General features: G+C 35.4%; 1 protein-coding gene across 4 annotated transcripts in view; it reads right to left on the reverse strand.

The window, feature by feature from the left end:
- Positions 1-24,686, reverse strand: part of Pura (Puratrophin-1-like) — a 379,113-nt gene that overhangs the window by 75,329 nt on the left and 279,098 nt on the right. The window contains exon 1 of one of the 4 annotated variants that reach the window (XM_075303291.1): positions 2,592-3,069. The exons of the other annotated variants lie outside the window; for them this stretch is intronic. Within the exon in view, the coding sequence (XP_075159406.1) occupies positions 2,592-2,702 (111 nt within the window). The 5' untranslated portion in view covers positions 2,703-3,069. Of the gene's footprint in view, positions 1-2,591; positions 3,070-24,686 lie in introns of those variants that run through there. 4 annotated transcript variants of the gene reach the window in all.

Raw genomic sequence — 24,686 nt, forward strand, 5'->3', positions numbered from 1 at the left:
TCTTCAACATCGTCTTTAATATAACATTTAAGAAATATTCATAAAAGTCATATGAAACCAAAAAATAAAAAAGTCAACATTTTAATGTTTGTCTACGGTATTGTTACTGCATTTACAACCAAGGAATTTAATTTTTACATTAAAACATTGGAATATTTTTTCCTTCATTTATATTAAAATAAGCGCTTTTGCTACCTTTTGGGAAAAAACCGGTTATTTATTTTTTAAAACACCGCCCACAGGTTATAAAAAATGGTCCGGTTTCTTAGAACCGAGAAAACCCGACTTTAAAACAAGTATATACGGCCGTAAGTTCGGCCAGGCCGAATCTTATGTACCCTCCACCATGAATTGCGTAGAAACTTCTGCGAAAGACTGTCATCCACAATCGAATTACTTGCGTTGTGGTAATACTTACCGATATGGTAATACTTACGAATTACTTGCGTTGTGGTATCTTAAAATTTCTTAACATCGTTTTCTAAATTGTGAGTTAGTCCATACGTGGTATATATTAGACAAAAAAGTTATGTATAGGTAAGTCTACAAATAATTACGAATCGATATGGACTTTTGCACGGTACGTGGAGAGCCAGAATTGAAATATGGGGGTCGCTTATATGGGGGCTACAATTATAAACTTGATATGGACCAATTTTTGTGTGATTGGGGATCGATTTATCTGAGGGCTATATATAACTATAGACCGATATGGACCTAGTTAGGCATGGTTTTTAACGGCCATATACTAGCACAATGTACTAAATTTCAATCAGATTGGATGAGGCTCCAAAACCAAATCTTGGGATCGGTTTATATGGGGGTATATATGATTATGGACTGATATGGACCACTTTTGGCATGGTTGTTAAATATCACATACTAACACCACGTACCAAATTTCAACCAGATCGGATGAATTTTGCTTCTCCAAGAGGCTCCAAAACCAAATCTCGGGATGGGTTTATATGGGGCTATATATAATTATGGACTGATATGAACCAATGCCTGCATGGTTGTTGGATACCATATACTAGCATCACGTACCAAATTTCAACCGAATCGGATGAATTTTGCTCTTCCAAGGGGCTCCGGAGGTCAAATCTGGGGATCGGATTATATGGGGTCTATACATAATTATGGACCGATTTCGACCAATTTTTGCATGGGTGTTTGAGGCCATATATTAACACCACGTACCAAATTTCAACTGAATCAGATGAATTTTGGTCTTCCAAGAGGCTCCGGAGGTCAAATCTGGGGATCGGTTTATATGGGGGCTATATATAATTATGGACCGATGTGGACCAATTTGTGCATGGTTATTAGAGATCATATACTACCACCGTGGTGGTGCAATGGTTAGCATGCCCGCCTTGCATACACAAGGACGTGGGTTCGATTCCTGCTACGACCGAACACCAAAAAGTTTTTCAGCGGTGGATTATCCCACCTTACTTATGCTGGTGACATTTCTGAGGGCTTCAAAGCTTCTCTAAGTGGTTTCACTGGAATGTGGAATGCCGTTCGGACTCGGCTATAAAAAGGAGGTCCCTTGTCATTGAGGTTAACATGGTAACATGGTATCACTGAGTGATAAGAGAGAAGTTCACCACTGTGGTATCACGATGGACTGAATAGTCTAAGTGAGCCTGATACATCGGGCTGCCACATAACCTAACCTAACCTAACCTAACCTAACCATATACTAACACCATGTACCAAATTTCAGCCGGATCGGATGAAATTTGCTTCTCTTAGAGACTCCGCAAGCCAAATCTGAGGATCGGTTTATATGGGGGCTATATATAATTATGGACCGATGTGAACCAATTTTTGCATGGTTGTTAGAGACAATATACTAACGCCATGTACCAAATTTCAGCCGAATCGGATTAAATTTGCTTCTCTTTGAGGCTCCCCAAGCCAAATCGGGGGATCGGTTTATATGGGGGCTATATATAATTATAGACCGATGTGGGCCAATTTTTGCAGGGTTGTTAGAGACCATATACTAACACCATGTACCAAATTTCAGCCGGATCAGATGAAATTTGCTTCTCATAGAGGATTCGCAAGCCAAAGCTGGGGGTCCGTTTATATGGGGGCTATACGTAAAAGTGGACCGATATGACCCATTTGCAATACCATCCGACCTACATCAATAACAACTACTTGTGCCAAGTTTCAAGGCGATAGCTTATTTCGTTCGAAAGTTAGCGTGATTTCAACAGACAGATGAATGGACGGACGGACGGACATGCTTAGATCGACTCAGAATTTCACCACGACCCAGAATATATATACTTTATGGTGTCTTAGAGCAATATTTCGATGTGTTACAAACGGAATGACAAAGTTAATATTCCCCCATCCTATGGTGGAGGGTATAAAAACGGATTTTTGATCGCTCTAAACTCTATATATGCGAACGAATTTGAATGAGGTCATTCATATTTTTTGTAAGAATTTAATTCACTATCAGTTGATTGTTGCTTTGTTATCATGAGGGGGGCATTGAGAAGTATTTCTGTCTTTTTTTCCATTTACTAAAATAGGCACCTTAAACCTTGTGAGAAAAATGCACTTACATAGTCAGCTAATTGAGCAGCGATTGTTTTATCAAAATTCTCACGATTGTCATCATTGGTATCCGCAATGTCTCGATTTTCTTGAGATAGTCTCATTTGGCTAGTTTCCATCGTGGAACACTTTTCAAAACAGCGATATCGATAGGTTTTGTGTTTGTAGTCGAAGAAAAGTTCAACACAGGAAATAGTGACGAGTATTTAAAACTCTAACATTTACTGAACTTTCCTATTCCAATCTTTGTTTTCCGATGAGAACTATTAAACACCATTTGAATTGTAGCGAAAATTTGGCAATGAACTGAAACCTTTTTGTTTTGTTTATTTGAGAAAATGTAACAGCCTACATTTTTTCCTAAATTGAAAGTCCAATACAGATTTCATTATCAACGGAAATTAGTTCTGCGCGACAGAAGCAGATACGCGGTGACAAAGACTTTTCCCGACAAACGATTGATAGCCGATGGGTCTATACCAAATGGTTAAATTCAAGCTACTGATATTCCATGGGTTTCAGAAAAAATCTTTGAGCTGTTGTGATGACTCTCGTCACAATAGATTGCATCCAAAGAATGGGGGACAATGCATGAATGAATGAATGCTGTAGGCAGTGCAAATGTAGCAGTGATCATTTTGTGTGAGTATTTATGGAAAATCTGTAATGAGGTTTATTCCATTGCCCTACACCCTGCCGAGAGCATTAGGAGCATTATGTGAATGGATTTGATTCAAAGTAAACATTTTTTTGGGGGTTTTGATAGTATTATGCAATCACACGAACAAAACAGAATTGGATTTTTTAACATAGGCTCCAAGAAATCCGACAACTGAATCATTTACAGATAAATAATCAAATAAGTTCTGGGTTGCTTTGAACTCTCTCACAAACAGAAAAAAACTTTCCAGCAAAAAAAAGTGTCGCCAAAAAATAGTGAAAATGTTTTCTTTGAACGTTTGATCCAAAATAATTTCAAAAATTCGCAATTTGTATACCCTCCATCATAGGATGGGGGTATATTAACTTTGTCATTCCGTTTGTAACACATCGAAATATTGCTCTAAGACCCCATAAAGTATATATATTCTGGGTCGTGGTGAAATTCTGAGTCGATCTAAGCATGTCCGTCCGTCCGTCCGTCTGTTGAAATCACGCTAACTTCCGAACGAAACAAGCTATCGACTTGAAACTTGGCACAAGTAGTTGTTATTGATGTAGGTCGGATGGTATTGAAAATGGGCCATATCGGTCCACTTTTACGTATAGCCCCCATATAAAGGGACCCTCAGATTTGGCTTGTGGAGCCTCTAACAGAAGCATATTTCATCCGATCCGCCTGAAATTTGGTATATGGTGTTGGTATATGGTCTCTAACAACCATGCAAAAATTGGTCCATAATTATATATAGCCCCCATATAAACCGATCCCCAGATTTGGCTTGCGGAGCCTAAAAGAGAAGCAAATTTCATCCGATCCGGCTGAAATTTGGTACATGGTGTTGGTATATGGTCTCTAACAACCATGCAAAAATTGGTCCCCCATATAAACCGATCCCCAGATTTGGCTTGTGGAGCCTCTAAGAGAAGCATATTTCATCCGATCCGGCTGAAATTTGGTACATGGTGTTGGTATGTGGTCTCTAATAATCATGCAATAATTGGTCCACATCGGTCCATAATTATATATAGCCCCCATATAAACCGATCCCCAGATTTGGCTTGCGGAGCCTCAAAGAGAAGCAAATTGCATCCGATCCGGCTGAAATTTGGTACATGGTATTGGTATATGGTCTCTAACAACCGTGCAAAAATTGGTCCACATCGGCCCATAATTATATATAGCGCCCATATAAACCGATCCCCAGATTTGGGTTGCGGAGTCTCAAAGAGAAGCAAATTTCATCCGATCCGCCTGAAATATGGTACATGATATTGGTATATAGTCTCTAACAACCATGCAAAAATTGGTCCACATCGGTTCATAATTATATATATCCCCGATATAAACCGATCCGCAGATTTGGCTTGCGAAGTCTCCAAGAGAAGCACATTTCATCCAATACGGTTGCAATTTGGAAGATGGTGTTAGTATATGATCTTTAACAACCGTGCCATAATTGGTCCATATCGGTCCATAATAATATATAGCCCCCATATAAAACGTTCTCCAGATTTGACCTCCGGAGCCTCTTGGGGGAGCAAAATTCATCCGATCCGGTTCAAATTAGGAACGTGGTGTTAGTATATGGTCGCTAACAAACATACCAAAATTGGTCCAATCACACAAAAATTGGTCCATATCGGTTCATAATAATGGTTGCCACTAGAGCCAAAAATAATCTACCAAAATTTTATTTCTATAGAAAATTTTGTCAAAATTTTATTTCTATAGAAAATTTTGTCAAAATTTTATTTCTAGAGAAAATTTTGTCAAAATTTTGTTAAAATTTTATTCGGTTCATAATAAAACTTTCATCATTGTCAAAATTTTATTTCTATAGAAAATTTTGTCAAAATTTTATTTCTATAGAAAATTTGGTTCAAATTTTATTCGGTTCATAATCATGGTGGCCACTCGAGCCAAAAATAATCTACCAAGATTTTATTTCTATAGAAAATTTTGTCAAAAGTTTATTTCTATAGAAAATTTTGTTAAAATTTTATTTCTGTAGAAATTTTTGTCAAAATTTTGTTTCTATAGAAAATTTTGTAAAAATTTTTATTTCTATAGAAAATTTTGTGAAAATTTTATTTCTATAGAAAATTTTGTTAAAATTGTATGTCTACTTTGTCAAACCGAATTATATACGTATTGGATCGATCTTTTTTGATTTAATATATACCACGTATGGACTTACATACAATTTAGAAGATGGTGTTAGGAGGTTTTAAGATACCTTGCCATCGGCAAGCGTTACCGCAACTTAAGTAATTCGATTCTGGATGGCAGTGTTTAGAAGAAGTTTCTACGCAATCCATGATGGAGGGTACATAAGCTTCGGCCTGGCCGAAATTACGGCCGTATATACTTGTTCTAGAATGGATTTAACTTTTTTTCGACAAAATTTAAATAATTTGTAACATTTTATTAATTCTTACCCTGTTTTTAACCTATTTGAAACAAAGGACAAAAAACTTAAAATTACCCATTAAAAATATCAAAACACAAGTACGAAAAGTCTAAAGTCGGGCGGTGGCGACTATATTATACCCTGCACCACTTTGTAGAGCCACATTTTCGCCATATCAAATCCGTCAAATGTGTTGAGTGCTATATATAAAGATTTCTGTTCCCCTATACATGCATTTAAATCTGACTCGACCTGGACAAAATTTGTTAGACTTCCAAAAAACTGTAGACTTAAAATTTAAGTTTAATGCCCTGAGGTGGAAGACAATGTTAGTAAAAAACAAGTAAGTAAAGTCTAAAGTCGGGCGGGTCCGACTATATTATACCCTTCACCCCTATGTAGGCCAAAATTTGTGTTACCATCTCAACTACTTCACATTTGCTGGAAGCTATATAAAGGAGACAATTTTTTTACTTCTACAAAATCTCTAGAATTAAAATTTAAATCGGCTAACGCTATCCAGTTAATTTGAGGAAACTTCCATTGAAAATGGGTCTAAAATGTGTAACAGTCTACCATATTTCCCCAACTCTGGTGTACGTATATATGGGAGCTATATATAATCTGAACCGATTTTGACTAAATTTGACATGTATAGTTAGAATAATAATTCTGCTATCTATGCGAAATTTCACGTAAATGGGAGTATAACTTTCGCCCCCATGATCATATGAGTGCAAATCGGACGGAAGATATATATGGGAGCCATATCTAAATCTGAACCGATTTCAACCAAATTTGGCACAATTACCGATACTACTAAACGTATTCCTTGTGCGAAATTTGAAGCAAATCACAGCAAACCCCTGGATTTTGAGGCCATATAAGTTAAAATCGGACGAAAGATATATATGGCACATACAATAGTATCGTTAAAAGTACCGCATGTGCAAAATTTGAAGTAAGTCAGGGCAAAACTCTGGCTTTTGTGACCATATAAGTTCAAATCGGCCGAAAGATATATATGTGAGCTATATCTAAATCTGAACCGATTTTAACAAAATTTGACACCCTTAACGATACTACCCCTTGTGCAAAATTTGAAGCAAATCACGGCAAAACTTTGGCTTTTGTGGCCATATAAGTTCAAATCGGAAGAAAGATATATATGGGAGCTTTATCTAAATTTGAACCGATTTCAATCAAATTTACCAAGCATTGGTAGAATGTCAATTCTACTCTCTGCGCAAAATTTCACGGTGATCGGTAGTAAACTTTGGCCTCTGTGGAGATATGAGTCTAAATCGGACGAAAGATATATATGGGAGCTATATCTAAATCTGAACCGATTTGGCTGATATTTTGCAAGATTTTCGAGATTCATAAAATATTTGGATGCACGGTATTTCAAGAAAATCGGTTGATAAACAGGCTAACTATGACCAAATCGGGGATAAATATATATAGCAGCTATATCTAAATCTGACCCGATTTTTTCCAAAACCAATAGCGATTGTCTCTGTCCCAAGAAACGGCCCTCTGCCAAATTTGAGGACGATCGGACTTAAATTGCGAGCTGTACTTTGTGGCACAAAATTAAATATACAGACAGACGGACAAACAGACAGACAGACGGACATTGCTAAATCGACTCAGAATTTAATTCTAAGCCGATCGGTATACTAAAAGATGGGTCTATGACCACTATTTCTTGGCTTTACATACAAATGCACAAACTTATTATACCCTGTACCATATATATATATATATATATATATATAAATATATATATATATATATATATATATATATATATATATATATATATATATATATATATATATATATATATATATATATATATATATATATATATATATATATATATATATATATATATATATATATATATATATATATATATATATATATATATATATATATATATATATATATATATATATATATATATATATATATATATATATAAAGGGTGATTCTTTTGAGGTTAGGATTTTCATGCATTAGTATTTGACAGATCACGTAGGATTTCAGACATGGTGTCAAAGAGAAAGATGCTCAGTATGCTTTGACATTTCATCATGAATAGACTTACTAACGAGCCACAACGTCGAATTTTCAGTGAATGGGCCCTAGAAAAGTTGGCAGAAAATCCGCTTTTTTATCGACAAATTTTGTTCAGCGATGAGGCTCATTTCTGGTTGAATGGCTACGTAAATAAGCAAAATTGCCGCATTTGGAGTGAAGAGCAACCAGAAGCCGTTCAAGAACTGCCCATGCATCCCGAAAAATGCACTGTTTGGTGTGGTTTGTACGCTGGTGGAATCATTGGACCGTATTTTTTCAAAGATGCTGTTGGACGCAACGTTACGGTGAATGGCGATCGCTATCGTTCGATGCTAACAAACTTTTTGTTGCCAAAAATGGAAGAACTGAACTTGGTTGACATGTGGTTTCAACAAGATGGCGCTACATGCCACACAGCTCGCGATTCTATGGCCATTTTGAGGGAAAACTTCGGAGAACAATTCATCTCAAGAAATGGACCGGTAAGTTGGCCACCAAGATCATGCGATTTGACGCCTTTAGACTATTTTTTGTGGGGCTACGTCAAGTCTAAAGTCTACAGAAATAAGCCAGCAACTATTCCAGCTTTGGAAGACAACATTTCCGAAGAAATTCGGGCTATTCCGGCCGAAATGCTCGAAAAAGTTGCCCAAAATTGGACTTTCCGAATGGACCACCTAAGACGCAGCCGCGGTCAACATTTAAATGAAATTATCTTCAAAAAGTAAATGTCATGGACCAATCTAACGTTTCAAATAAAGAACCGATGAGATTTTGCAAATTTTATGCGTTTTTTTTTTTAAAGTTATCAAGCTCTTAACAAATCACCCTTTACAAAGCAATAATCGATTTTTCCACTTTTCGATTGTTCACATGTAAAAATCGATTTTCGATTATTTTTAACAAACGAATTTCGAATATTCGATTTTTCATAATTTCATAGAAATATTGATTATACCAAATATTCGATTTAATGAAATCTAATTGTGTTTTTAAGAGTGTTATATAAAAGCAACAGTTGGTAAAAAACGCCCAAGAATAGTGTTGTAAAACATGCCATTTTTTTTAATTTGTTTATCAAAATTAAAAAATAGTTGAAAATCTAAATTCAATTTTACGATTATTTTGAGGATTTCGATTTTTCTAGATTTTCATGCCAAAATTCGAATAGTCGATTATTCGATTTAAAGATCCCTATTCAATACATGAAACCGGGTATACATACTGTGAAATACCGTATGCAACTCTGATTTTTCTCTTTCGTGGCTATTCCTTTGGCCGGTTTTTTTTTATGAAGCACCCTTCCAGGAACTATTGAAGGAGGTATGGTGAAGTGAACCCGAATCTATTTAGTTTGCCATTATAATCCACCCTCCCTAATATTTATACGAGTCATATTCTTTTACAAGTGCATAATTATTAAGTATGTATATGAAATACCACTCGTGGGCATTTTGTTTTGCTTACTCTTTGGGTGTCCAGACCGCTATTTTGTTTACTCGCATTTGAATTCAATTCAATTTATTTATTTAAGCTCGCGCAGAGATAATGTCAATGTTTGTGTGCTTCTTCTTTGTTATTACAAAAAGAGACAGCACATATTATTCTATATATTATAATTATTGAAATTTGTATAAAATTATACGATTGTAATAGATAGGTCCGAAAGAAGTTTTACTGAAGTCATCTGCTATATGTAATTACATCTAGAAATCGGTTAAAATTTGGTCTATATTAGGTCTTTCCTATTATTATTAACGGACCAAAAATGACCGGCCTGGCCAAACTTTCGGCCGTATTTACTTGTTTTTTTTTTGGTTTTTATGTTCCGGGTAAGCTCAGAAACGGCTGAATCGATTTACTTTAAATTTTTAGAGAACGTAGAGCGTGATAATGTTGTATCTCATTTTTGATATCTGGTCGGGGAGGTGGACCACCCCCTCGCCATACTTTTTGAAGATTGGACCGAGTTGTTTGACATTTTAAGGGGGTTGCGTCTACACGCAGAGAAGGAATATGATCACCTCAAACATGTTTCAAGAGCAAAATGTTATTTTTGGATGGTGACCATGTAACATGTTCGCTGCCGCCATTTTATTTTCTGTTTTCGGAAAGCATGTTATGTTTGGCGAGAAAACAACATTTTTGCGACAAACATGGCACATGGTCACCATACAAAAATAACATTTTGCTCTTGAAACATGTTTGAGGTGATCATATGCCTTCTCTGGGTATAGGCAAAGATCCACATTTTTTTCGATATATGATCGTGGAGGGGACTCCCCTTTGACCGAGTACAGTGAAAAAAATTAAACATTCTATAGACGACACCTTTGGCCGTTTCTTAAAATTTCAAGCGAATTGGAGAACTTTGGTCCACGGACTTTTTTCCGGTATTTGGTCGGAAAGTACAGTGTAAAAAAAAACTAAACATCTCCGATTTACTTGAAATTTACAGAGGACGAGAATATTGAATTAAAAATATCCAATTCGTTTGAAATTGTCAGGGAAGGTTGGGGGTGGCGTCTATACAAAGATCCACTACTTTAATTATCTCTCAGTTAAAAAAAAAAAAAACAATCAGGAAAGCGCAGCAAGGCGGGCAGGCTTCGTTCAGTTACCAAGTCTTGAATGCGCTTCGTAGATTATAAATGCATTAATTATATCTCTGCAAACCACTGTCCAACATCAATCGGGCAACTTTCGTTATTTTTTTTTACTTAACTCAAGTTTAAATGTGACAATTTTAGAACTGGTTTAAATCTTATACCTCTCGGTAATGGTTTCTGGCCGCAGCAGTGATCCTCTTGTGTGATTTTAATGTTTTTTGGGAAGTTTAATGTGTGACCACAGCTAGGATGTAGAATGCAGGTGAGTGACAAAATTGCATTGGCTTAAATGCAAAATTAATTTATGGATTAATTGAAATTTGAAACTGCAACCGCATGTTACTTTCTGCTAAAGATTATTAACACGTTGTCTTTGATCCCAACCGCAAGAAATGTCGAAAATAATTTAGCTGTTCCGTCTTTTGGTTGTCTGGTGGTACGAACCAGTTGGCAGACGGAACCATAAATGCGGTTATCGAATGACTGGACAATTGCCACAATGTAGGTACATTTTAATGAAATGCACATTGCCGATTGGATGAATTTGTCTGTGCGATTTGTTCATTTCATTTCACTAACTCGTAATGTGATTAATTAACTTGTCTTTAAAATTGGGGCTACGCATACCATACATAGTCTGACAAATGTGTGAAAGTGCATTAAAGGTTAATGATTTTCTATGATAATAATGAATTTATTAAGAAATTTTATTATAGACAAACATAAATATTAGAAGATCTCAACCGATATTAAGTTTAGTTAAACCAAATTCAATACACTGAAAAGAATATTGTCCTGAGGTCGAAGATTTCATGTCTTTAAAATACGAATGAAATTTTGCTTAGCATAGAAGACACATTTCTCTAATATACAGTTTTTTTCCTTGTCCAAAAGTCGAACAATTTTTCAATGAAGTCGTATTGTCCTTACAATTAAGTGATTTGACTTAAAAATGGGTATCATAACATGAAAGAAAACATTTTAGGACTAAGGTCAACTTGACTTTAATAATTCAGAAAAATTCATTAAAATTAATGAAATTGTCTTTAAATTTGTTGTCTTTTTGCATCTTTACTACAAACCAAAAAATCGTTCAAATATAGGACATGTTTTTCAAAACTCTATTTTAAAGACGTTTTTACTTGAAACATAGCATAATTTCTACTGGAAGTCGAGTCTGAATTTGGAAAATAAAACTGTCGTTAATTCGTTTTTAAAGGACTTTGATAGCATATGAAGAAAACAAGTTGAAAAAACGAAAAATTAAAAGTTGCTTCCTAGAAGCAAGTACACAAAACCTAAATTTAAAAGAGAATTGTGTCTTAAAAGTATCCTTATTTGTATTCTCCGCTTCTTTGGCTCGGAATGAATACCAAAATTTTTAAAGTAAAGACAAAATCTTTGGAACCGAGCATGCTTTTTTTTCAGTGTAGGAATGAGTTTATGTAACCACCTCCAAAATCTCCAGGAAGTCAAATTTGGGGATAATATTTTAGAAGAATTTGTGAACAGATATGGATAGTTTGAAAACTGATACTTACTCAACCGACGAAAAAAGTTTACATGGATCTAAATATTTCAATCTTCTTTTAAGGAGTTTGGTATTGATTCCGAGCCATAATGCGTTTTTTATAAAGACCTTTTAAAGAAGCTAGCTAACCTTAAATATAGCTTATATAAGATTAAAATTAATATACAGATTTAATTTTTCGAACTTTCGTTCTCTTTTTGCCACATATAAAAAAGAATATGAATCCCAGCAAAACAAGCGTCGCCTAAAAAGCAGTGAAAATGTTCTTTTTGGATCCGGAAGTGGCACAGAATTGGCGCAGAAGGGATGAATTTAACATGGGCTTGTCATAGGCCGGATGTCCACCATTTCAAAAGCTGTTGTACTGAATTAGTATCACTTCTTAAGGTGTGATCTGAATTTAGTGTTATGGATGTGAATTAGAGGTGTGCGCGTGACACGAAATTCTCGTGACACGCGTCATTCACACGTGAATAACGTGAGTCGTGAACAAAATCCAAAGGAACTCTCGTGAATGTGCGTGAATGGGACTACAATAAATATTTCGTGCGTGAGCGTGCGTGAGAAATAAAATCGGTTCGTGAATGTGCGTGAATAAAATTTCTGCAAAATCACGCTCACGAAAATAATCAAGATTTAATTCACACTCGTATGTTATCTGAAATTAATTTGGCTCACGAACATATTCTATTTTTTGAACTTTGTTGCCTTTGCTGATTTCTGTTAGGAAAATATAGTGTCTCGTGAATTTGTCGTGAACCACGTGAATTGACGTGAATCGTGCGTGAACGTGAGTCTTTAAAAGTAATTCTTGCGTGAGCGTGCGTAAGTACTGGTTTTCATTTCGTGAATGTGCGTGAGTGGGATTGGCTACCACACATATCGTGCGTGAATAAATATTTTGCTTCGTGAATGTGCGTGAGTGTGACTGAAATTTCAGTCTGGTTGTATTTTGTCATCTTGTGGTATTTTGCAAACTAAAAAATTTATTTAATTTTTTTTTATACCCTCCACCATAGGATGGGGGGTATATTAACTTTGTCATTCCGCTTGTAACACATCGAAATATTGCTCTAAGACCCCATAAAGTATATATATTCTGGGTCGTGGTGAAATTCTGAGTCGATCTGAGCATGCCCCTCCGTCCTTCCGTCTGTTGAAATCACGCTAACGAAACAAGCTATCGACTTGAAACTTGGCACAAGTAGTTGTTATTGATGTAGGTCGGATGGTATTGCAAATGGGCCGTATCGGTCCACTTTTACGTATAGCCCCCATATAAACGGACCCCCAAATTTGGCTTGCGAGTCCTCTAAGAGAAGCAAATTTCATCCCATCCGGCTGAAATTTGGTACATGGTGTTAGTATATGGTCTCTAACAACCATGCAAAAATTGGTCCACATCGGTTCATAATTATATATAGCCCCCATATAAACCGATAACCAGATTTGACCTCCGGTGCTTTTTGGAGAAACAAAATGCATCCGATCTGCTTGAAATTTGGTACGTGGTGCTCGTATATGATATTTAACAACCATTCCAAAAGTGGTCCATATCAGTCCATAATCATATATAGCCCCATATAAACCAATCCCGAGATTTGGTTTTGGAGCCTCTTGGAGGAGCAAATTTCATCGGAGTGAGTTGAAATTTGGTACATTGTGCTAGTATATGGTCGTTAACAACCATGCCTAACTAGGTCCATATCGGTCTATAGTTATATATATCCCTCAGATAAATCGATTTCCAATCACACAAAAATTGGTCCATATCAAGTTCATAATTGTATATAGCCCCCATATAAGCGACCCCCATATTTCAATTCTGACTCTCTACGTACCGTACAAAAAGTCCATATCGATTCGTAATTATTTGTAGACTTAACTATACATAACTTTTTTGTCTAATATATACCACGTATGTACTAACTCACAATTTAGAAAACGATGTTAAGAAGTTTTAAGATACCACAACCCAAGTATTTCGATTGTGGATGACAGTCTTTCGTAGAAGTTTCTACGCAATCCATGGTGGAGGGTACATAAGATTCGGCCTGGCCGTACTTACGGCCGTATATACTTGTTAATCCTTCTAACGCTCGTCTGAAACGTTTGACTTCAACAATTTTCAAAAATTCGCATTTTTTCTAGAATGGATATTCCATTTTTTTCGACAAAATTTTAATAATTTGTACCATTTTATTAATTCCTACTCTATTTTTAAAGAAGAAATCCGTCTATTATTGTGGCTAATGTAACCAAATTTGTGCAAATCGGGCAATATATTTATACAAGAGCTATATGTAAGTCTAAATAGAATTGGCTAATATATCAAATATATATTTGAAATTAATAAGAGTATTAGGGACAAATTTGGCAAATCGGGCGATGCATACACAGTCGAAGCTCGGTTTTACGAACGATATGTTATATTGTCAAGCCCTTTCATTATTTAGAAAAAATCGTTAAATCGAACGGGAATTTAATATGTTAACTTTTATAAAATCGTAGTTTTTTACCATATGACAAAAATTCATAAGCATTTGGGAAAATTAAAGTATTCCAGAGACACTTAAAAAATAAACTGTTGAATTTGATATATCTAGTATAGGTTGTCTCATAAGGGGCTATATATATACTAGAGGTCTGCATCGAATAACTTTTCACTACATGTATGCAATTCGCTGTCGAATATAGTACATACACTGTCTTTCTCTCAGAGCGCAAGTAGTGAAGTGAAGAGAACACTTGCTTGTCAAATACAACCAAGTACTTATCCGAAACAATATGTGTTCCGAAAAATAGGAACAATAAAAATGCAGGTACTTGAGAAAAAGTACAACATGGATTCTCTTCACTTCACGTGGTACCACAAGTATTTCTCAGTTATGTGCGAAGCAAAACTTTCCATTATTATTAATCATAGATATGTATGTATGTCACATATTTCATATATTTATGTATGTCACACACTTATCTTAACGTTTGCCGTTCTTTATATTAACCGAAAACATATATTGTGGAGAGTAACTGTTTTTTGTATTTCTGAAACTGCACGTGGTACATGGAGTACTCTATGAAGTTTTGTTCTCGCAACATACTCGACGTGATCACTCTGAGTCAGGGCTGCCAATTTTGCCGATTTATCGGCATTTTGACGATTTTTTACTCACAAAATGGACAACTCCGATTTTTTCCGATTTTAACGATATTAGACACATAGTTTATGGAGTTTAAGTTTTTACATTTTGAAGAAATTTTTGAAAATATTAAAATAAATTTGAAAAATGTTGGGAAAAATTCGGAAACAGAACGTGGAGTACTTTGGCTTTTCGAGTTTTGTCAAAATTCGTACAAATAATCATGATTCTTCCAAACTCCACAGCAAACGTAGACATTTTTAAGCACAAAACTAAAATTAGATGATAGCTGGAGAATAATACATTGGATGGAATATTCTGTTTAAAAAACAACCTAAAATGAAATAACTCAAATTGTTTTAATACCAAAATTGATAATGATTCACACAGAATATGCAATAGAAACTTTTACTTATTATTATTATTATGATACAATTCTAGTACGGTATAAAAAATAACCACCATAAAAAATCACCTATTTTGGAAAACATGGGACTTTTTCTTTAGTTTCAAAATATATCATTAAAAATGTTACTCAATTAATAACAAATTTTAGAAAAATAGATTTTTTATACAAAAATTACGAAATATTTTTGTTTAACAAAAAATGATTTTTATGGTAATGTTATTTGTATAAAAAACTGATTTTTTTATTTACTTTGTTTTTAGTTTACCCAAAAAATACGTTTAATTTTAATATAATTTATATTGCCGATTTTTTGACGATTTTTAAAATGCAAGTGCCGATTATGACGATTTTTATCGAAAAAAGTGACGATTTTTCTTGAAATTTTATTGGCAGCCCTGCTCTGAGTACACTTCAATAAGAGAGAAAGAGGAATATGTGTTTGTTGGTAGTGAAGACATAAGAGTAGCAACAAGAAGTTACTCGTGGCTTTTGGTGTTCATCAAAATGTGTACCAATTGTTTTGCGACTCTCTCAAATAGATGTACTCATGTAGCAAGTACACGTGTACTCTACATTTACAAATGGAATTGTGCAGACGTCTAATATATACCCATGTCAATATTCGCCTTGATGTGTGCCTGGTTTCAAGCTGGGCCAAGCATAGCTATAGTTCATAGTAACATTCTAACACGTCCTACATACATACATTGTTCACTGATTCCTGTTCGGCATAGATGTACTCTCAACGCTAGATTCCCCTTTCGATCGAGCACTAGAAAGTTTTTCAACGGTAGTTTATCCCTCTCAGTAATGATGCCGACATTCCTGTGTATTTCATAGTTTCCCTTCTGCTATGAGAAGGAGGTTCCTTGTCATTGAGCTAAAAATAGAATCGCTTAGTTCTCATTAATACGAGAGAAGTTCACCACCTATGGTATCACAATAGACTGAGTACTCCTTACTTATTTAGTCCAAATAGCGATCCAACGGAAAATTGGTGCATACTGCCACTAACAGACCTATCACAGGACTAGTAACAGTGCTCCAGTTTGTGGCAATTTTTTAAATATTTATATAATTTATTGATTTCTATACTCTCTTGATTTTAAAATCTTATTAGATCAACACATTCCAAAAAAATTTCCTTTCTGATGCGATTGGAATTGGGCTAAAAGAATGGATCCTAAGAGTTTGTCCCAGACTGGTTCATGAGAACCTGTATAGTCCTACTAAGTTCTCCCAGGTCATGTCCTTCGAAATGAGTTCAAGCCGTATCTTGCATTGTAAATTTACCTCGTCATTGACAAACCTGTGTTACAGTGGTCGTTCCCTTCTGGTTCTGGTCCATTCACACAGTAGTCCTGCACCGGTTCTGGGGTAGATCGATTTGCCGTAGAAAATTTTGTCAAAATTTTATTTCTATAGAAAATTTTGTCAAAATTTTATTTCTATAGAAAATTTTGTCAAATTTTTATTTCTCTAGAAAATTTTGTCAAAATTTTATTTCTCTAGAAAATTTTGTCAAAATTTTATTTCTCTAGAAAATTTTGTCAACATTTAATTTCTATAGAAAATGTTGTCAAAATTTTATTTCTATAGAAAATTTTATCAAAATATTATTTCTATACAAAAATTTTGTCAAAATTTTATTTCTATAGAAAATTTTGTTTCTAAACCCTCACAAAAAATCGCTTCTGTAACATATACTCCCAAACATATTTTGCTTCAAGCATATACATTTTTGGGTATTGCCCAAACATTTATATGTTTGATCTCTACAAATATATAATATGTTTGAAAGCATATTGGTCTAAACAATATATGTTTGGGTAGTCTAAGTTCCAAACATTTCGTATTTTTGCATCCAAATTCAATAATGTTGTCTTCCAAAAAACAATATGTTATTTGTGACCATATAATATGTTTGGAAGCATTTTGCACCCAAAAATATTATATGCTTAAAAAAAATTCTCCCAAACAATATTGTGCTCAAAATTTTATTTATTTATTTATATAAAGGGTGATTCTTTTGAGGTTAGGATTTTCATGCATTAGTATTTGACAGATCACGTGGGATTTCAGACATGGTGTCAAAGAGAAAGATGCTCAGTATGCTTTGACATTTCATCATGAATAGCCGAACGATCTGCCACAACGTCGAATTTTCAGTGAATGGGCCCTAGAAAAGTTGGCAGAAAATCCGCTTTTTTATCGACAAATTTTGTTCAGCGATGAGGCTCATTTCTGGTTGAATGGCTACGTAAATAAGCAAAATTGCCGCATTTGGAGTGAAGAGCAACCAGAAGCCGTTCAAGAACTGCCCATGCATCCCGAAAAATGCACTGTTTGGTGTGGTTTGTACGCTGGTGGAATCATTGGACCGTATTTTTTCAAAGATGCTGTTGGACGCAACGTTACGGTGAATGGCGATCGCTATCGTTCGATGCTAACAAACTTTTTGTTGCCAAAAATGGAAGAACTGAACTTGGTTGACATGTGGTTTCAACAAGATGGCGCTACATGCCACACAGCTCGCGATTCTATGGCCATTTTGAGGGAAAACTTCGGAGAACAATTCATCTCAAGAAATGGACCGGTAAGTTGGCCACCAAGATCATGCGATTTGACGCCTTTAGACTATTTTTTGTGGGGCTACGTCAAGTCTAAAGTCTACAGAAATAAGCCAGCAACTATTCCAGCTTTGGAAGACAACATTTCCGAAGAAATTCGGGCTATTCCGGCCGAAATGCTCGAAAAAGTTGCCCAAAATTGGACTTTCCGAATGGACCACCTAAGACGCAGCCGCGGTCAACATTTAAATGAAATTATCTTCAAAAAGTAAATGTCATGGACCAATCTAACGTTTCAAATAAAGAACCGATGAGATTTTGCAAATTTTATGCGTTTTTTTTTTTTAAAAAGTTATCAAGCTCTTAACAAATCACCCTTTATTTACAATCATAATGAATTGTGAAAATAAACAGGTAATATAGGTGCTAACAACATAGGTTTTCGACCTGAATGCTCAAAATTTTGTTTCTGACCAATTGTATATTCCCCGACATCTTTCTCACTTCCACGAGATTTTTTAGTTCTTAGCACCTTTTTCTGTAATACAAATATTGTAGAAGAAATTATTCAATTTTATGATTTTTATACCCTCCACCATAGGATGGGGGTATATTATTATACCCTCCACCATAGGATGGGGGTATATTAACTTTGTCATTCCGTTTGTAACACATCGAAATATTGCTCTAAGACCCCATAAAGTATATATATTCTGGGTCGTGGTGAAATTCTGAGTCGATCTGAGCATGTCCGTCCGTCCGTCTGTTGAAATCACGCTAACTTCCGAACGAAACAAGCTATCGACTTGAAATTTGGCAAAAGTAGTTGTTATTGATGTAGGTCGGTTGGTATTGCAAATGGGCCATATCGGTCCACTTTTACGTATAGCCCCCATATAAACGGACCCCCAAATTTGGCTTGCGATTGCTCTAAGAGAAGCAAATTTCATCCGATCCAGCTGAAATTTGGTACATAGTGTCAGTATATGGTCTCTAACAACCATGCAAAAATTGGTCCATATCGGTTCACTTTTACGTATAGCCCCCATATAAACGGACCCCCAAATTTGGCTTGCGATTGCTCTAAGAGAAGGAAATTTCATCCGATCCGCCTGAAATTTGGTACATGGTGTTCGTATATTGTCTCTAACAACCATGCAAAAATTGGTCCACATCGGTCCATAATTATATATAGCCCCCATATAAACCGATCCCCAGATTTGGCTTGCGGAGCCTCAAAGAGAAGCAAATTTCATCCGATACGGCTGAAATTTGGTACATGGTATAAGTATATCGTCTCTAACAACCATGCAAAAATTGGTCCATATCGGTCCATAATTATATATAGCCCCCATATAAACCGATCCCAGATTTGAACTCCGGAGCCTCTTAGAGGAGCAAAATTCATCTGATATGGTTGAAATTTGATACGCGGTGTTAGTATATGCTCTCTAACAACCAAGCAAAAATTGGTCCATATCGGTCCATATCGGTCCATAATTATATATAGCCCCCATATAAACCGATTCCCAGATTTGGTTTGCGGATCCTCTAAGAGAAGCAAATTTCATCCGATCCGGCTGAAATTTGGTTCATGGTATTAGTATATAGTCTCTAAGATCCATTCAAAAATTGGTCCATATCAGTCCATAATTATATATAGCCCCTATATAAACCGATCCTCAGATTTGAACTCCGGAGCCACTTGGACGAGCAAAATTCATCCGATCCGGTTGAAATTTGCTACGTGGTGTTAATATATGGCCGTTAATAACGATGCCAAAATTGGTCCATATCGGTCTATAGTGATATATAGCCGATCCCCAATCACACAAAAATTGGTCCATATCGGTTCATAATAATGCTTGCCACTCGAGCAAAAATAATCTAGCAAAATTTTATTTCTATAGAAAATTTTGTCGAAATTTTATTCCTATAGAACATTTTGTCAAAATTTTATTTCTATAGAAAATTTTGGCAAAATTTTATTTCTGTGGAAAATGTTGTCAAAATTTTAATTCTATAGAGAATGTTGTCAAAATTTTAAATCTTTTGAAATTTTGTTTAAAATTTTACTTCTATAGAAAATTTTGTTAAAATTTTACTTCTATAGAAAATGTTGTCAAAATTTTATTTCTATAGAAAATTTTGTCAAACTTAATTATATACGTAATTAATCGGCCATTTAAGTTTAATATATACCACGTATGGACTACGTAGTATATATTACGGTATTAGGAAGTTTTAAGATACCTTGTCATCGGCAAAAGTTACCGTAACCCAAGTAATTCGATTGTGGATGACAGTCTTCAGTAGAAGTTTCTACGCAATCCATGGTGGAGGGTACATAAGCTTCGGCCTGGCCGAACTTACGGCCGTATATACTTGTTTATTTTATTTTAATTTTACCTTTTGCCGGACGGGGATTCGAACAGCGGACCACACAGTTTGTAAGGATTAAAGAAGTAGCTGATAAATTGCCCAAGGAAAAATAAAATGTTAATTTTGTAATAACAAGCAACAACCACCAACTTAAGTCAATATCGCTCCCTGTTAAATAGCGCTCCAAGCTACTAAACACATATATGTTTATAGGCTATTTCTAAATTAATATATGTTTGCATCCAAGCATATTATATTTACAAACATTTTATGTCCCAAACATAATATGTTCTAACATATTAACATATATGTCCCAAACATGTTATGCTAGTTTATGAACATTATATGCTTGCACTCAAAAATATTGTGTTTAAAAATTTGTGTTCCAAACATATAATGTTTATAGCCAAACATATGAAAAACAGTCTTTTTCAGCCGTGTATAGAAAATTTTGTAAAAATTTTATTTCTATAGAAAATTTTGTAAAAATTTTATTTCTATAGAAAATTTTGTCAAAATTTTATTTCTATAGAAAATCTTGTCAAAATGTTATTTCTATAGACAATTTTGTCAAACTGAATTATATACGTATTTAATCGGCCTTTTTTATACCAACCACCATAGAATGGTGACGGGGGTATAATAAGTTTGTCATTCCGTTTGTAACACATCGAAATATCGATTTCCGACTATATAAAGTATATATATCCTTGATCAGGGAGAAATTCTAAGACGATATAACGATGTCCGCCTGTCCGTCTGTCTGTCTGGCTGTCTGTCTGTTGTAATCACGCTACAGTCTTCAATAATGAAGCAATCGTGCTGAAATTTTCCACAAACTCGTCTTTTGTCTGCAGGCAGGTCAAGTTCGAAGGTGGGCTATATCGGTCCAAGTTTTGATATAGTCCACATATAAACCGACCTTCCGATTTGGGGTCTTGGGCTTATAGAAATCGTAGTTTTTATCCAATTTGAAATTTGAAATCTAGAGGTATTTTATGACCATAGAGAAGTGTGCCAAAAATGGTGAGTATCGGTCCATGTTTTGGTATAGCCCCCATATAGACCGATATCCCGATTTTACTTCTTGGGCTTCTAGAATCCGAAGTTTTTATCCAATTTGCCTGTAATTGGAAATCTGGAGGTATTTTCGGGCCATAAAGAGGTGAGCTGAAAACGGTGAGTATCGGTCCATATTTTAGTATAGCCCTCATAAGAACGATCTCCCGATTTAACTCCTTGGGTTTCTAGAAACCGCAGTTTTCATCCGATTTGCCTGAAATTGTAAATATTCTGGTATTTTAGGCTCACAAAAACGTGTATCGGATTAAGTTTTTATCGGTCCATTTGGTAATGCCTCCATATAGATCGACTGCACTTCTTGAGGGCGTACTGATCATGAAAATTGCTTGAAACTCAATGTAAAATTTCCAGATTTTACTTCTCGGGTGAAAATCTACAGATTTAAGATTTCAAATCAAGACGTTATTTTATAATTTTCTTGCACACTTACAAGAGATGTTAATGATTCTTCTAAACCTCAAACAAAAATGGTTCCTATAAGTCCAGAATCTGATATAGTCCTCATAGGTGAAATCTTTAAATTTATCTTCGGGAAGTGTCCTCAAATCCTCAAGCCCTCCTGAAATTTCAAAGAAAACCCTAATATTTGGTTCATGGTGGTGGGTATTTACGATTCGGCCCGGCCGAACTTACTGCTGTATATACTTGTTGTTTAATATATACACCGTATGGAGTAGCTTACAATTTAGAAGACAGTGTTAAGAAATTTTAAGATACCTTGCCATCGGCAAGTGTTACCGCAACCCAAGTAATTCGATTGGGGATGACAGTCTTTACTAGAAGTTTCTATGCAATCCATGGTGGAGTATACATAAGATTCGGCTTGGCCGAACTTACTGCCGTATATACTTGTTTATATTTACAAACATTGAAATAACATTTGAAATCAATTCGAATTCTGGTTACATAATTTTTGACCAAATTTCATTTTGAATATTAGATAAGTGAATTGTGTTATCTAATAATAATTTCTTAACAAATGAATAAACATTAAAAAGGTTTAACATTCTTTGTATGTATGTAAATAGAAGAAGATTACCATACTTTCTCTTGGACAAATGAAAAAAGTAAAACGTTGTGCAAATTATTCGCTTGTACCATTGAGATTTTTTTGAGAGGATTTTTTTGTGTCGATATTTTAGGTTGAGGGTATAGCGTTTATTCGCCAATGTAATCAAATTTAAACATTAATCTTAATTACCTACCGATCAATAGAGATTAAACGGACTTTCCAACTGACTCTCACCCGCGCTGTTGTTGAATTACCTTGAAAGTATTCGTTTGTTATGTGCTATTGGATAACAAGTAATAAGACCTCTTAAGGCATTTTGCCACCAATCCAGTAAACATGATGATTGACAATCGTAATTAATTTTCATCGGAAATTCTTCAAGTTGAAACATACCGCAAACCTCCTTTGTTATAGAGATATCATGTAAGATGAGAATTGAGTGAATTACAAAATTAATTAACATGAAAGGGATTTTTTTTTGTGGAAGTAAATGTTGATTTCAAATAAAACTTCAAAAACACCTTAAACGGTTCGGCGAGGGAAAGGAAATACTCTGAAAAGATATTGACCTAATATGAAAAATTATGCAACCTAAATACACAATTGAGTGTACAAATTTCTTTAAATTAAAACAAAGTTCATAATATTTGCTTTAAACCTCATTATACCCTTCACCACTACAGTGGTACAGGGTATAATAAGTTTGTGCATTTGTATGTAACGCCGAGAAGGAGTAGTCATAGACCCTTCATCTTTTAGTATACCGATCGGCTTTGAATAAAATTCTGAGTCGATTTAGCGATGTTCGTCTGTCTATCTGTCTGTCCGTCTGTTGATATATTTTTGTGTGCCAAGTCCAGCTCGTCTTCAAATTTGGCATAGGGCTCTTTTTCGACTCAAAGACGATCCCTATTGGTTTTGGCTTCAGATTTAGATATAACTGCCATATATATTTAGAACCGATCTGGTCCTTAATGTCGTATTTATCAATCGATCTTCTTCCAATTTCGTATAATCGAATATTTTGTGAACCCCGTAAATTTTGCAGAATATCAGTCAAATCTGTTCAGATTCAGATATAGCTTTCGCCCGATTTACACTCCTATGGCCCGTGAGGCCAATATTTTGTTCCGATTTACGTGAAATTTTGCACAGGGAGTAGAATTAACATTATAAATATGCACAACGAATTTGGTTGAAATCGGTTTAGATTTAGATATAGCTCCCATATATAGCTTTCGCCCGATTTACACTGCTATGGCCCCAGAGGCCTATATTTTCTTCCGATTTACGTGAAATTTTGCACAGGGAGTAGAATTAAACTTATAAATATGCACACCGAATTTGGTTGAAATCGGTTCAGAGTTAAAGGGTTATACGGTCAAAATTTGGTCAAGGGAAAACGCGTGTAAATCGGTGAAATCGTTTATTTAAAAAATCAAATTAAATTTCTTTTTCAAGTTCAATTAGTATAAAATTCAGGAAAAATATTCAGTTAGGCTTTCGCTTTTCCAAATCCGAATTGCCGGGCCTCACGCTTGACACCTGCCATCACATATTGTACAGTCACCTTGTCCACCTTCTTCGCCGCAGAAAGCCAGTTTGCCTTGAACTGCTGCTCGTCCTTAGCAGTTTTTTTGGTCTTCTTTAGGTTCCGCTTGACAATAGCCCAGTATTTCTCAATTGGGCGGAGCTCTGGCGTGTTGGGAGGGTTCTTGTCCTGCACGTTGTTGGCGGCGTACCACTCCATGGCCTTTTTACCGTAATGGCAAGATGCCAAATCCGGCCAAAACTGTACGGAACTACCGTGTTTCTTCAGGAAAGGCAGCAGACGTTTATTCAAACACTCTTTCACGTAAATTTCTTGGTTGACAGTCCCGGAAGCTATGAAAATGCTGCTTTTCAAGCCACAGGTACAGATGGCTTGCCAAACCAGATATTTCTTTGCGAACTTTGACAGTTTTATGTGTTTGAAAATATCTGCTACCTTTCCCCTTCCTTTTGCCGTATAAAACTCCTGTCCCGGAAGCTGCTTGTAGTCGGCTTTGACGTAGGTTTCGTCGTCCATTAGCACGCAGTCAAACTTCGTCAGCATCGTCGTGTACAGCCTCCGGGATCGCGCTTTGGCCGTCGTATTTTGTTTATCATCGCGATTTGGAGTCACTACCTTTTTGTAAGTCGATAGTCCGGCTCGTTTTTTGGCTC

The sequence above is a fragment of the Haematobia irritans genome, chromosome 4, assembly GCF_050003625.1.
Source record: "Haematobia irritans isolate KBUSLIRL chromosome 4, ASM5000362v1, whole genome shotgun sequence".
In the NCBI taxonomy this organism is placed as follows: domain Eukaryota; kingdom Metazoa; phylum Arthropoda; class Insecta; order Diptera; family Muscidae; genus Haematobia; species Haematobia irritans.